Source organism: Cuculus canorus, chromosome 26 (assembly GCF_017976375.1).
Source record: "Cuculus canorus isolate bCucCan1 chromosome 26, bCucCan1.pri, whole genome shotgun sequence".
Taxonomy (NCBI): Eukaryota; Metazoa; Chordata; class Aves; order Cuculiformes; family Cuculidae; genus Cuculus; species Cuculus canorus.
Genome location: NC_071426.1, coordinates 6,884,978 through 6,897,218, shown reverse-complemented (window position 1 = coordinate 6,897,218; position 12,241 = coordinate 6,884,978). Strand labels below are relative to the sequence as shown.

General features: G+C 60.6%; 2 protein-coding genes across 5 annotated transcripts; one reads left to right on the top strand and one right to left on the bottom strand.

Moving 5' to 3' along the window:
- Window positions 1-46: 46 nt before the first annotated feature.
- On the bottom strand, window positions 47-3,310 carry LOC128854675 (antimicrobial peptide NK-lysin-like). Of its 4 annotated transcripts, none has more exons than XM_054088987.1 (4): window positions 3,276-3,310; window positions 859-962; window positions 664-774; window positions 47-582 (listed from the first exon to the last, which is right to left on the bottom strand). In XM_054088987.1, coding segments are annotated over exons 1-4 (384 nt in total). In that variant the 5' UTR covers window positions 3,277-3,310; the 3' UTR covers window positions 47-414. The 4 variants fall into 4 exon arrangements, with proteins under 4 accessions (XP_053944962.1, XP_053944961.1, XP_053944960.1 ...); XM_054088986.1 differs by lacking the exon at window positions 3,276-3,310 and adding an exon at window positions 2,067-2,355 and having other exon boundaries at window positions 664-771; XM_054088985.1 differs by lacking the exon at window positions 3,276-3,310 and adding an exon at window positions 2,067-2,351.
- Window positions 3,311-3,566: 256 nt separating this feature from the next.
- Window positions 3,567-12,230, top strand: POLD2 (DNA polymerase delta 2, accessory subunit). The gene is made up of 11 exons (XM_009569669.2): window positions 3,567-3,698; window positions 5,033-5,274; window positions 8,331-8,452; window positions 9,288-9,411; window positions 9,490-9,604; window positions 10,413-10,611; window positions 10,739-10,819; window positions 11,219-11,376; window positions 11,496-11,623; window positions 11,721-11,822; window positions 11,930-12,230. The coding sequence occupies exons 2-11, from the start codon at window positions 5,055-5,057 to the stop codon at window positions 12,085-12,087; spliced, it is 1,407 nt and encodes a 468-aa protein (XP_009567964.1). The 5' UTR covers window positions 3,567-3,698; window positions 5,033-5,054; the 3' UTR covers window positions 12,088-12,230.
- The last annotated feature ends 11 nt before the right edge of the window (window positions 12,231-12,241 follow it).

Below are 12,241 nucleotides of genomic sequence, written 5' to 3'. Positions count from 1 at the left end.
CTCGGGGGTGACAGAGTCCCCATTCACAGGGAGGTGGGGGCTGGGGACGAGGCCCTTTATTGCTCCGGGAGAGGATGTCGGGGCCGGGGGTGGGGTTTGGGGGGCACTCGGGGCCCCCCTAACCCCAGGGAAAGCAGCTCCTCCACCCTCCCCCCCCCCCCCGCGTTTGGGTTTGGGGTCCTTGGGGGGCAGGCGGGTCCCCTCCTGGGGGCACGGGACCCCCAAGTGCCCTCCTGGCCCCGAGGCGGGGGGGGGGCGGGATCCTGGATCAGGGTGTGAGATGGAGGATGCAGGGTGGAGGATGCAGGATGAAGTTGTGGGACGTAGGGTGGAGGATGTGGGGTGCAGGATGCGGGTGGAGGGTGGGATGTGCAGGATGTGGGCTGTGGGCTGCAGGGTGGGGGCTGCCCAGGCTCAGGTCTTGCAGAAGCCAAGGTAGGTGCAGGTGTCGCGGGGCTCCTCGCCGTCCTGCAGTGCCTGGATGATCTGCTCCCGCTTCTTCTTCACCACCCACTTGCAGAAGCGGCCCAGGAGCTTCCCCAACACCCGGCACCCCTTGTCCAGCGCCGCTGCCACTGCTGCCTGCCAGGACCAGCCCCACAGCATCAGCGGGGGCTGCCTGGGAGCACAGACCTCCACCCTGCACCCCTCAGCTCCCTTCACCTCATCAGGGTCCTCGCCCACCATTGCCTTCATCTTCTGCAGGATTTTGGTGCAGAGGCTGCACTTCTTCTTCCGACCGGGCACGACCTCGTCCCCTTGGGTCACACCCTGCTGTGGGGACAGCGCACACCCTCAGGGCTGAGCCCGACCCCATGGCGGGTGTCAAGGCTGTGGGGTGGCAGGGTTGGTGCTTACCATGGCCAGGCTGTCCCAGAGGTCATGCTGGGTGGCAGTGGCCACATCCTGGCATGGGGACGTGGCGATGCCCTGGCAGGGCTCGGGGATCGCAGCCCACGCCACTGAGGGGGGACAGGGATGGTGAGCACATGCCTGTCACCAAGGTCCCTGGGCACTCAACCTGTCCCCATGTGCTTGACCCCACTCACCCCCTGTCCGTGCCATCCCTCCTGTCTGTCCCCGTGTCCTCCGGTCCCCACCACCCCCAGGTCCACACACTGACCCTGTCCCCACCATTCATGGGTTGTCACACAGAGCTCATCCCCACCAGCCCCCGTGCCTGTCCTCATATGGATGATTCCACCACCGCTGGGTCCTCACATGGACACTGTCCCTACCACCCCCACCACCCCCAGGTCCCAACATGGAACCTGTTCTAGCTACCTCCAGGGTCCCCATGCAGACACCATCACCACCATCCTCTCAATCTTATGCTGACCTCATCCCTCCTGCTTGTCCCCAGGTTCCTGTCCCCACACCAAGCCTGTCCCCACCATTCCCCACTCCCCATGAAGACCTTCTCCCTACCAGCTCCATGTGCCTGTCTGTCCCCACGTGGAACCCATCCGCACCACCCCCAGGTGCCCACAAGGACTCCATCTCTGCGTCTCTCAGGTCTCCACGAGGACCCTGTTCCCACCACCCCAAGATCTCCACAAGGAGCCCCATCCCCCATCCCTCTTGTGTGTCCCTGCATCCTCCTGTTCCCAAATCCCTGGGTGCGCAACCCACGAGGTTCCCATCGCCACCATCCCCAGGTCCCCAAGAAGACCCTGTCCCCACCACACCCAGGATCCCCCACTAGGACCTTGTCCCCTCCATCCCTCCTGCCTGTCCCCATGTCCTCCTGTCCCCCATCCCTGGGTGCACATCCACACAAGGTCCCACTCCTTACCACCTTCATGCCACCATGAGGACCTCGTCCCCACCACCCCCAAGTCTCCATCAGGACCCTCCTCAGGACAGGTTCCTCCTGCCTGTCCCCATGTCCTTCTGTCCCCCATCCCTGGGTGCATGTCCCCACAAGGGCCCCATCTCTGCCACCTTCATGTCACCACGAGGCCCTTGTCCCCAGGTCCCCGCACACTCCTGTCTCCAAGCTCACTGCCATCCCCGCTGCTCCCCTCTCCATCGCCCCATGTCCCCTCTCCTGGGACCCCCGTTACCTCCCACTGCCACCAGCACCAAGAGGCAGGCAACAGCCATGGCAAAGCCACTCCAGGGGGTGACAGCAAGTGACAGTCCGCACATCCCCCCCTTGATGGCTTTTATGGAGGGCTGTGGGGATGGCCGGGCCACTCAGCGGCACCAAAACCAAAAAAAAACCTTAAAATGGAGCTGACAGGCCCTTTCCTCCTCACACCTCCGCCCTCCACCTCCGCACCGGAAGGGGGGATAGGGCCGAGGGAGGCCAGCCCCCCCCAAACCACCTCCTGAACACTTCGCCCCCCCCAAAACACCCACGCTAGGCCCCCAAGGCCCCCAAAACCACCATCCAAGCACCATTACCCCCTAAACCCAGGCAGCCCACAAACCACCCCCTCCATCTTCTGAGCCCCTCAAACCACCCCCTCTATCCCCCAGGACCCCCCAAAACCACTCACTGAACCCTTGAGCCCTCCAAACCCACCCACCCTAGGGTCCTTGGGGCCCCCCAAAACACCCCTCAAGCACAAAAGCCCCAAAACTCAGGCAGCCCTAAGCTCCAGAGCCCCACCACCCCCTCCAACCCCTGCCCCCCCCACCAAACCACCCTCTGACCACTTGAGCCGCCAAACCCACCCACCCTAGGGCCCTGGGCACACCCCCTCAAGCACAAAAGCCCATAAACTCAGTCACCCCAAGATCCAGAGCCCCCCCAAACCACACCCTCCCTCCCCCAAGACCCCGCAAACCCACCCCCTCCAATCCCCAGGACCCCCCAAAACCATTCCCTCCATCCCCCGAGCCTCCAGAAACGGCTTGCTGAGCACTTGAGCCCTCCAAAACCACTCCCCAAGCACCAACGCCCCCTAAATCCAGTCACCCCAAGTTCCAGAGACCCCTCAAAATCACCCCCTCCACCCCCCAGGACCCCCCTAGACAATCCCCCCATCCTTCCAGACCCCTCAAAACTACTCACTGAGCCCTTGAGCCCCCGCAAACCTACGGCACCCTGAACGACCTCAAGCCCCCAGACTCATCACCCCAAACCCCGGCTCCCCGTGGGTTCCGGTGTCCCCGGTGTCCCCTCCCTATCTCCACGGGTCTTGGTGTCCCCATCCCTCGCCGGCTTCACAGATCCCTGTGTCCCCACTCCCCCCCGGGCTCCGCGGTTCCCGGTGTCCCTGTCCTCTCCCGGACCCCGCGGGTCCCAGCGTCCCCGGTGTCCCCACTCCTCCCCGGGCTCCGCGGGTCCTGGTGTCCCCCTTCCCCGGCTCCGCGGATTCCTCTGGCCCCGCCCCCGCCCTTTTGACCACGCCCCCTCACATAGGTCCCGCCCCTTCCCATATGACCCCGCCCCTTTCCTCTCGCCCCCGCCCCTTTTCCCTCCCTTTCCCATTGCCCCCGCCTAATTCCAGATAGCCCCGCCCCTAACGCTCTATGGCCCCGCCCCGTTCACAGCTGCCCACGCCCGCTGCCCAGCTGCCCACGCCCCTCGTGCCCCACTGTTGCCCCGGGAACATGACGCCATGACGTCACTTCCGGCGCGCGATAGCTATAGTTCCTGTCTCGGCAGGATTCGCGCCTTTACCTCCGTTCCGCCATGGTGGCTCGGCGCACTGGGCCCGAGCTTCTCACCCCTGACCTGTGACCCTGTACGCGACCCGCTGGGGGGCCCTTACGGGGGTGGACGGGCTGGTGCCCTGGCCGTGGGGGGAGCTCCCAGGGGGACCCCCGGGCCTTCTGTGTGGGTCCTGGGGGACCCTCCTTGTGGGGAGTCCTGGTGCCAGGAGAGGCTTGAAGGGGTTCTCTTGGGGGGCCCTGGCCATGGGGGGCTCCCAGGGGGACCCCCGGGCCTTCTGGGTGGGTCCTAGGGTGTCCCTGGGCGGGGCGGGCTCCTGGGACGGTGAGAGGGCTGGAGGGGAACTTGGTGCCAGCAGGGGTTTGGGGGGCCCTGATGGGGGGTGCAGGTGCCGTTTGGGGGTTCTGGCTATGGGAAGCTCCCAGGGGGACCCCTTGGCCTTCTGAGTGGATCCTAGGGGTCCCTGGGGGAGGGGTGGTGTCTACATGGACTCCTGTGAGGGTGAGAGAGCTGGGGGAGAACCTGGTGCCAGGAGGGGTTTGGGAAGTCCTGACGGGGGTGGCTCGTCATGGAGGAGGCTCCCAGGGGGACTCCTGGGCCTTCTGGGTGGGTCATGGAGGGGGGCACTACTTGGGAGGGGTCCTGGGACATTGGGGGAGTGCCTGTGTTGTGCTCGGGGGGCTCTTTGTGCCAGGAGGTCTTTGGGGGGGGGTCGTGAGGGGGGTGTGTAGTGCCTTTTGGGGGACATGGCCCAGGGGGAGGGGGGAGCAGGGGCTCCTCTTTACTTTCTTTGTGGGTCCTGGGGGAACCCTGGTTTGGGTGTGGGTCCTGGGGGCTCAGGATCCTGTGGTGCCCTCAGGAGGGCTCCTGGTGCCAAGAGGGTGTTTGAGGGGTGTCCTGGGAAAGGGGGCTGGTGCCAAGGGGTTTTAGGAGCTGTGCAGGACACTTGGTGCCAGGGTGCCTTTGAAGGGGCATTCAGGGAGGGGTTGGTAGCCATGGTGCATTTGTGGGGGGGAAGGGGCATTCAGGGAGGGGTTGGTAGCCATGTTGCATTTGTGGGGGGTTCTGGCGGGGTCTGATGGTCATTCGGGGTAGTCCTGGGGGGTCCAGTGGCCAGGGTGAATTTAGGGGGGGCTTTGAGTGTCCTGATACTGGGGTACAATTTGGGGGAAGGGGGGTCCTGGGGTTTGACACCAGGATGAGTTTGGGCGTGCTAAGAGAAGAGGAAAGAATAGGGGGCGCTAGGGGGGGTCTAGGTTTGTGTTTGGGGGGCTTGGGGTCCGTCAGGGTCGAGGTGCCAGCGGGGAGGGATTTGGAGCATCTAGTGGGAGTGGAATGTGCTGGATTTGGGGTTGTGCTGAGATCCTTAATTAGCCAGGAACCTTAATTATCCCATTTGCTTTCCAGCACCCCCTTCCTGAGGCCCACCATGTTCTGGGAGCCGGCGGCGCCCACAGCGCAGGCTCTCCTGGCTCCCCCCTCGTCCGAGGCCTCCACCTTTGCCAGGGTGCCGGTTTCAGCGTACACTGATTGCTCCCAGCCGTTCCGCCTGGCAGAGCGCAGCTTCAGCCGCCAGTACGCTCACATCTACGCCGCGCGCCTCATCCAGATGCGGCCCATCCTGGAGGAGCGGGCACGACAAAAGTGGGGTGAGTTGCTTTGGGGAATCGACCCCCTCATTGGCAACAGGCATGGTGCCCACTGGAAGCTCTTCCATGGTGTTTTGGCATCAGATCCTAAGCTTAGATACACATTAACGGGTCCCTCAAGGGTCTGGGGGTACCCCATGGTGTTGGGGACCACCTAGGGTTGTGGGGGCACCTGAGGGTGCTTGGGTCCCTCTGGGGGTCTGGGAACACCCCAAGGTGCTGGAGTCCTTCTGATGTCTGGACCATTCCAGTATATTGGGGCCCCTCTGTGATTGTGGGGACGCCTCAGGGTGCTGGTGTCCCCCTGGGGGTGTGGGTGCACCCCAGGGTTCTGGGGTCCCCTTGAGAGTCTGGGGGCACCCCAGGATCTGAGCCCCCCTCAGGCTGTTGGAGTCATCCCTGGGGCCACTCCATGGAATGGGACATCTTGGGTGTCTGGGGCCACCCCAGGCCATGGAGGCACCCCAGGTCGCTGAGACCATCCTGGGCCACAGGACCACCCCAGAATCTAGGGTCACCACAGGATCTTGGGGCCACCGTGAGCATCTAGGGCCATCCTAGGCCATGGGGACACCTCAGGGTCCTGGAGCCACTTCAGTGTGTGGGACCATCCTTGATCATTTGGGGACAGCCCAGGATCTGGGGACATATGAGTGTCTTGGGGTCACCACAGGGTGTGGGGCCACCCTGGGGCTCTGGGGTCACCCCACAGTGCAAATAACCCATTGTGTTGGGGTTTGGTGTCGGTTTCTCTGCCAGCCAGTGTCCAGCCCAGCCCAGAGCATCCCCTCAGCATTCCTAAACTCCCCTTTAGAGCAGCTGTGTGGGAAGAGCCTTGGCATTTTCTCCCCAGTCCAGGTCAGAGCTTCCTCTCGCTGCTGGGTGCTGGAGCGCAACACGAGGTTTGCCGGGTGAGCGCTGGGCACCAGGAAACAGGGTGGATGGCAGCAGGGGGTGGCCATTTCCTTGCCGGGTTAGCAGTTACCAAGTGGCATCCTCGCACAGTAGTTTCCATCTGAAGGTGTAACAGTGAAGTGACTGCCTCACCATTGCCAGACCCTTCTGGCAAGCTCCGGCGCATGGTTCTGTGAGCCTGACCACAGCCTTTTATCCAATTTCCATCCTCCCGCAAGCCATCCAGGCTTTCAGCTTTGCCCTTCTAGGGAGATTTTGGAGCTGGCTGCTTGTTTTCCTTTCTCTCTCCGTCCTCGTGGGCTGTGCTGGGAAGCAAAGCCTGCATCGGGCTGTGCCAGTTCCACAGCAGATCTTGCCCATTGGCAGCATGGGTTTTGCTGAGAGTGCTTGGAACCAGTGGTTTCACAAAGCTCTGCTTCCCAGCATCATGCAATGGGATGAGATTCCTGGGGTTTGTCTCAGAGTGAGAAGTGCCTGCAGGCTAAATCTAAACATGCAGGCCCCCTCCCCCTGAACAGACGCGTTTTGGGGGTTTAGAGCCAAGAATAAGAAACTAAAAATGGGTTGTTTTTCCTGAACTCGGAGTGTTTGCATTCTTGGAATTGATGAACCCGTGTTCCTAGCTCTGTCGAGCCCCGGGCGCCTGTGTTTGCAGCGGGGGTGCTTTCCACCGGGTGGAAGTCACATTCAGGAGGCACGTGATGAGTGCGGGGAGAATTTGGGAAACATTTCCCCCCCACCGCCTGCAGCCAGAGAGGAGCTCGCAGCCGAGCATGGGCTTTGGCAGCACTCTTGTGGGAGAGGAGCCTGACCCGAGGCTTGGGATGGATGGGCTTCGGGGCTTGGTTTAAACGGGAAATAGAAGTCCTACAGACTTCTAAAAGAGGGGCCTGAAGCATCTCTGAGTCCTCATGTGTGAGGTGAGAAGCCTTGAGCTTGGCTTGTGGGGAGGGCAATGTGGGTTCTGCTGCCTGCAGATGCTCCCCAGCCACAAAACCAATGAAGTTGCTGAGCTCTTGGCACCTGCAGAGCTGCAGTGCTCTTGGCACCTCCTGAAGCACATGTTGGCTAGCCTGGCTCCCTGCAGATGCCTGGCTAAAGCCTAGCGACTCGTTCATGCCTTCCAGGTATCTCCCACCTCAAAACTGGCCCTGGAGGCCAGGGGTTTTTCTCTTGTGGAGAACAGTTCAGTCACTGTGTGTGGCCACAGCTCCTATGGAGGCTCAGCTCCCTCCCAAGAGGGGCTCTGAGCATGGGCACCAAAATCATCGGCCATGGTGGAGGAAGAGGGAGCAGGCAAGAGGAAGCCGCGTCCCTCCCCAGCAGCCTGTCTTCATGCCGGTATCTTTCCAAACGCCCGGCTGTAGTGAGGATCCTGGCTTCCAGCAGGATCTGGCCTGTGCAGAGACAGAGGTCTGGTTTTGGAACAGGGAACCCTCTCTCCTGCTTGTCAAACCTAAGCAGGATGTTTGTGTCATCTCCTGGATGGGGACCAGGAACACCAACCCCTCATGCCCAAGAGCGAGAGCGTCAGCTCTGTGCGCAGGTGGGACAATCCTGGACTCATGCACTCTCTGTTCCCGGGCACAGCTGGAACTGTGGGCCCAACGCGAGCAATCCATGCTCTCATGGGTGGTGGCTGGGAGCTGTGGGTCCCCCAGACCCCAGCATGACCCAGCTTTCCTCCCCTTCAATGCAGAGGAAATGCCTGCAGGCTGTGCTGGCTCTCCTGTCCGCTCCATTGGCCCCATCTGGCTTACACATGCGGATTCGGCTCCGTGCCTCGATGAAAAGCAAGAGGCTTTGCAACATTCCCTCACTGCCTCTTGCAGACCATTTCAGCTGGTTTTGAGCCTCTCCTCATGGAATCGTAGAAACAGAGATTTGTACAGCCTGGCAACTTTGCTTACATGCTGCTGTAGAATTGTAGAATCATTAGTTGGAAAAGACCTTTGAGATCATGAACTCCAACCATACCTGTCCATTACTAAACCAGATCCTTCATCTACCTGCCTTTTAAACACCTTCAGGTTTGGTGACTCCACCATCTTCCTGGGCAGCTGTTCCAGTGCTTGAGAACCCTTTCTGTGAAGAAATTGTGGCCATCCCCAATGCCAGCTGAGCTCTGTTTCTCTCCGCAGGAAATGACGTGGTGCTGAGGAAGCTCTGTGAGCTGCAGGCAGGTGAGAAGTGCTGTGTGGTGGGAACACTCTTCAAGGCCATGCAGCTGCAGCCTTCCATCCTGCAGGAGATCAGCGAGGAGGTAACAATGGGGACATGCCCTCCTGTGGACCCCCCTTTCTGCCTTCCCATGGCTCTGGGGGCTGTGCCAACAGGAATCGGGACCTCATCCGGCTTCCCATTGCTTCCCTCCTGCGCACTGTGGTTGAGGAAGTGGGAGCTGCCAGGGCTTTGACCTGGGGAGTTGGTGTATAATCTTCCCTGTGCCTGCCTCGTCCCTAGATGCTGTTGGTGCCACTGCTTTGTGCCAGTGTGCATCACATATGTGCCTGCTTGATATTGCTTTTCCTGCCCTTGGAGGGTTTGTATCCAGTGGGGTTGGCCAAACAAACCTTGTTTCCCTCCTGGGGTTTGGAACGATAAGGGGAGCATCCAGGGAAGCTCCACCGTGCAGTGCCAGGGGTCCTTCTTCCAGCCAGCTCACAGGGAGGATTGTTGGGAAGTTTGGAGCCTGGTTGTCACGGCATGAGGTTATTGCCGTGCCTGACAGGCAGGGTTCAAAGGCGGCAGACTGCTTGCCATGGCACTGATTGCAAACATGTTTCCCAAGGCGAGCCATTGTGCCGTCTCCCACTGCCTGGCTGAGACGCTTCCTCCTTGGCTGGGGAGCCATGCTTGTGTTTGTTTCGCTGGGGCACTGCAGGGAAGCATTAAGTGAAACCAGCTCGTCTGGGTGGCGTGCAGCTGGAAAGAACTGCCGGGGCCTCCAAAGCACCGCCTTCAAAGGGGCAGCGGGGGTGTTGGCCATGCTGGCGGTGCTTGTGAGTCATGCACCCGTGGTTTCCATGAGCGGGGTTTGTCTGGGGCGGGAAAGGGCCCTTTGGGGCAGCATCACAACCTGCCCTGTCCTGCCCCAGCACAACCTGGTGCCTCAGCCGCCCATGCCCAAGTACATCCACCCCTCCGACGAGCTCATCCTGGAGGATGAACTGCAGCGGATCAAGCTGGAAGGAGCCATCGAGGTGCAGAGGCTGGTGACAGGTAGGGGATGATGGGCTCCTTGGTGGGAGCCACCTCGCAGGCCCTGGCTGGAAGCTGACTGCCCGCTCTCTGCCATAGGGACCATCTTTGCTGTGTATGGCTCTGAGCAGGATGACGGCAAGTTCCTGGTGGAGGATCACTGCTTTTCCAGCCTGCCCCAGTCGCTGCCCTGGAAAGGCCCCAGCTCGGACCGGTGAGTGTCCACAGTGACAGGAGTGGCACTGACACCATGTCCCCTGCTGCATGCCCGAGTGATGGGAATGTTAAGAGTAGCGTACAACAGAACTGAGTAGAATCGAATCAAATTGTTGACGTTGGAAAAGAGCTCTCAGCTCATCCAGTCTAACCATCAGCCCAGCCGCACAATACCTGCAAAACCATGGCCCAAAGTGCCGCATCTAAACACTTTTTGAACCCCTCCAGGGATGGAGACTCTACCACTGCCCTGGGCAGCCTGGTCCAGGGCTTCACCACTCTGCCAGGAAAGAAATTTTTTCCTAATATCCAATCTAAACCTCCCCTGGTGCAACTTGAGACCATTTCCTCTCGTCCCATCCCTTGTTACTTGGGAGCAGAGCCCAGCACCCACCTCATCACAATCTCCTTTCTGGTTGCTGCAGAGAGCGATGAGGTCTCCCCTCAGCCTCCCCCAGGCTAAACAGCCCCAGGTTCCTCAGCTGCTCCCAGAAACCCTGGGCTCCAGCCCCTTCCCTAGCTCCGTTCCCTTCTCTGGATGCGCTCCAGCCCCTCAAGGTCTTTCTTGGAGTGAGGGGCCCAGAACTGAACACAGGATTTGAGGTGCAGCCTCACCAGTGCTGAGTCCAGGGGGATGATTGCTTCGCTGCCATTGGAGTATGTGCTCAGCTCCTGTTGTGCCCATTGGAGCAGGTGCCTGGTGCCAAGAGAGACCACAGATGGGGACTCGCATTCCCCAGTCCTGGCTTTCCGAAGCCCCTCAGTGCGGTTAGGGAGTACATGTGGTTCCTGAGCCTCTTCCGTAGGTTCATCCTGCTGGTGTCGGGGCTGGGGCTGGGCAGCGGGAGCGGCAAGTCCCTGCTGAGCACGCAGCTGCTGGTGGACGTGGTGACGGGGCAGCTGGGCGCTGAGGGCGAGCAGGGCTGTGCCGCACAGATCTCCCGTGTCATCCTGGCAGGGAACCTGCTCAGCCAGAACACACAGAGCCGAGACACCATCAACAAGGTATGGTGGGGAAGGGGGCTTCAGCGTCAGCGATGTTCTTTGGGTCCCAGGGAGTTGGGTGGAGGTGGGAAGGGTCAGATTGGAGTGGGGATGGGGTTGTTCCATCGCTGTCTCCCCACTGACTCAGGCCAAGTACTTGACCAAGAAGACCCAGGCAGCGAGCGTGGAGGCCGTGAAGATGCTGGATGAGATCCTGCTGCAGCTTTGTGTGAGTGTTTGGAGTGGGATAGGGTTGGCCAGGGAGTTGGGTCACTTCTCGAGGAGAGAGCCTGACTCCTGAGCCAGAAAACAAGTGCTCTGCCAGCAGCCTCAGGGTGCAGAGTGGCAAACGCCCCTTTCCTGGCCCCTAACTTTCCTTTGCGCGCAGCATATGGTGCTTTACAGGAACACAGTGAGCAGGGAAGGCAGTGCACAGCCCAGCTTCAGATCCCTCTGCCAGCATCTGGTCTTTGCAGTGATGCCAAGCAGGGCTTCCTGCGGGGAAGTGGCAGGAGCCAAATTGGGGAGCAAGGCAGAGCCAGCAGCAAGCTCCAGCCAGGGCTTTGCTCCAAGCCCCTTCCAAGGAGGGCAGTTTGGCCATCCTCAATGATTCCCACTCTTCCCACAGACCTCTGTGCCTGTGGACGTGATGCCTGGTGAGTTTGACCCCACCAACTACACGCTGCCCCAGCAGCCGCTGCATCACTGCATGCTGCCGCTCGCCAGCACCTACTCTACTCTCCACCTGGTCACCAATCCCTACCAGGCTGACATTGATGGTGTCAGGTAAAGAAGCCTGAGGTGCCACCAGCTCCGTGACAACTGCTGGTGGCCTGGGATCGCAGGGCAAGTCACAGTAAGTGCAGGCAACTGAATCTCTCTTTCTGTCCTCCAAAATGGTGTAGGTTTTTGGGGACCTCGGGGCAAAACATCAGTGATATCTTCAAATACAGCAGCATGGATGACTACCTGGAGATCCTGGAGTGGACGCTGCTGGCAGGACACATCAGCCCCACAGCCCCAGACACACTGGGTAAAGTGAGGGCTGGGGTGGCCACTGAGGCTAGGGGACATTTGCCCTCCAAAGGGATGCAGGTGCAGGTTCCCATCCTCATTTCCATCCCTTCCAGGTTGCTACCCCTTTTACAAATCAGATCCTTTCATCCTCACCGACTGCCCCCACGTCTACTTCTGTGGCAACGCTCCCCGCTTCCAGTCCAAGCTGCTCAAAGGTGAGTCCTGCAGCCAGCAGCACCCCCAGACCCTCACTCAGGGCTCAGACCCCATGCCGAGGTGCTGGCTAGAGCCTTGTCCACCTGGTGCCCGGCTGTCTTTGCAGGAGAGGATGGGCAGCAGGTCCTGCTGGTGACGGTGCCTGCCTTCAGCACCACGCAGACCGCCTGCCTCATCAACCTGCATGACCTCAGGTGCCAGCCCATCAGCTTCTCTGGCTTCGGCGCTGAGGATGAGGATGGGGACATGGAGGTCGGGCACTGATTGAGCAGACAGGGCATGGACTCAGTAAATCTCTGGCCCCTCAGAGGGTCCTGGTGCTCATCTCTTTTTTTCTGTCGTCCTCATCTCCTCCCAGCACAGAGCTGCTGGTGCACAGGAGAGGAGATGCTCATACCAATATAACTTGATTTATTTG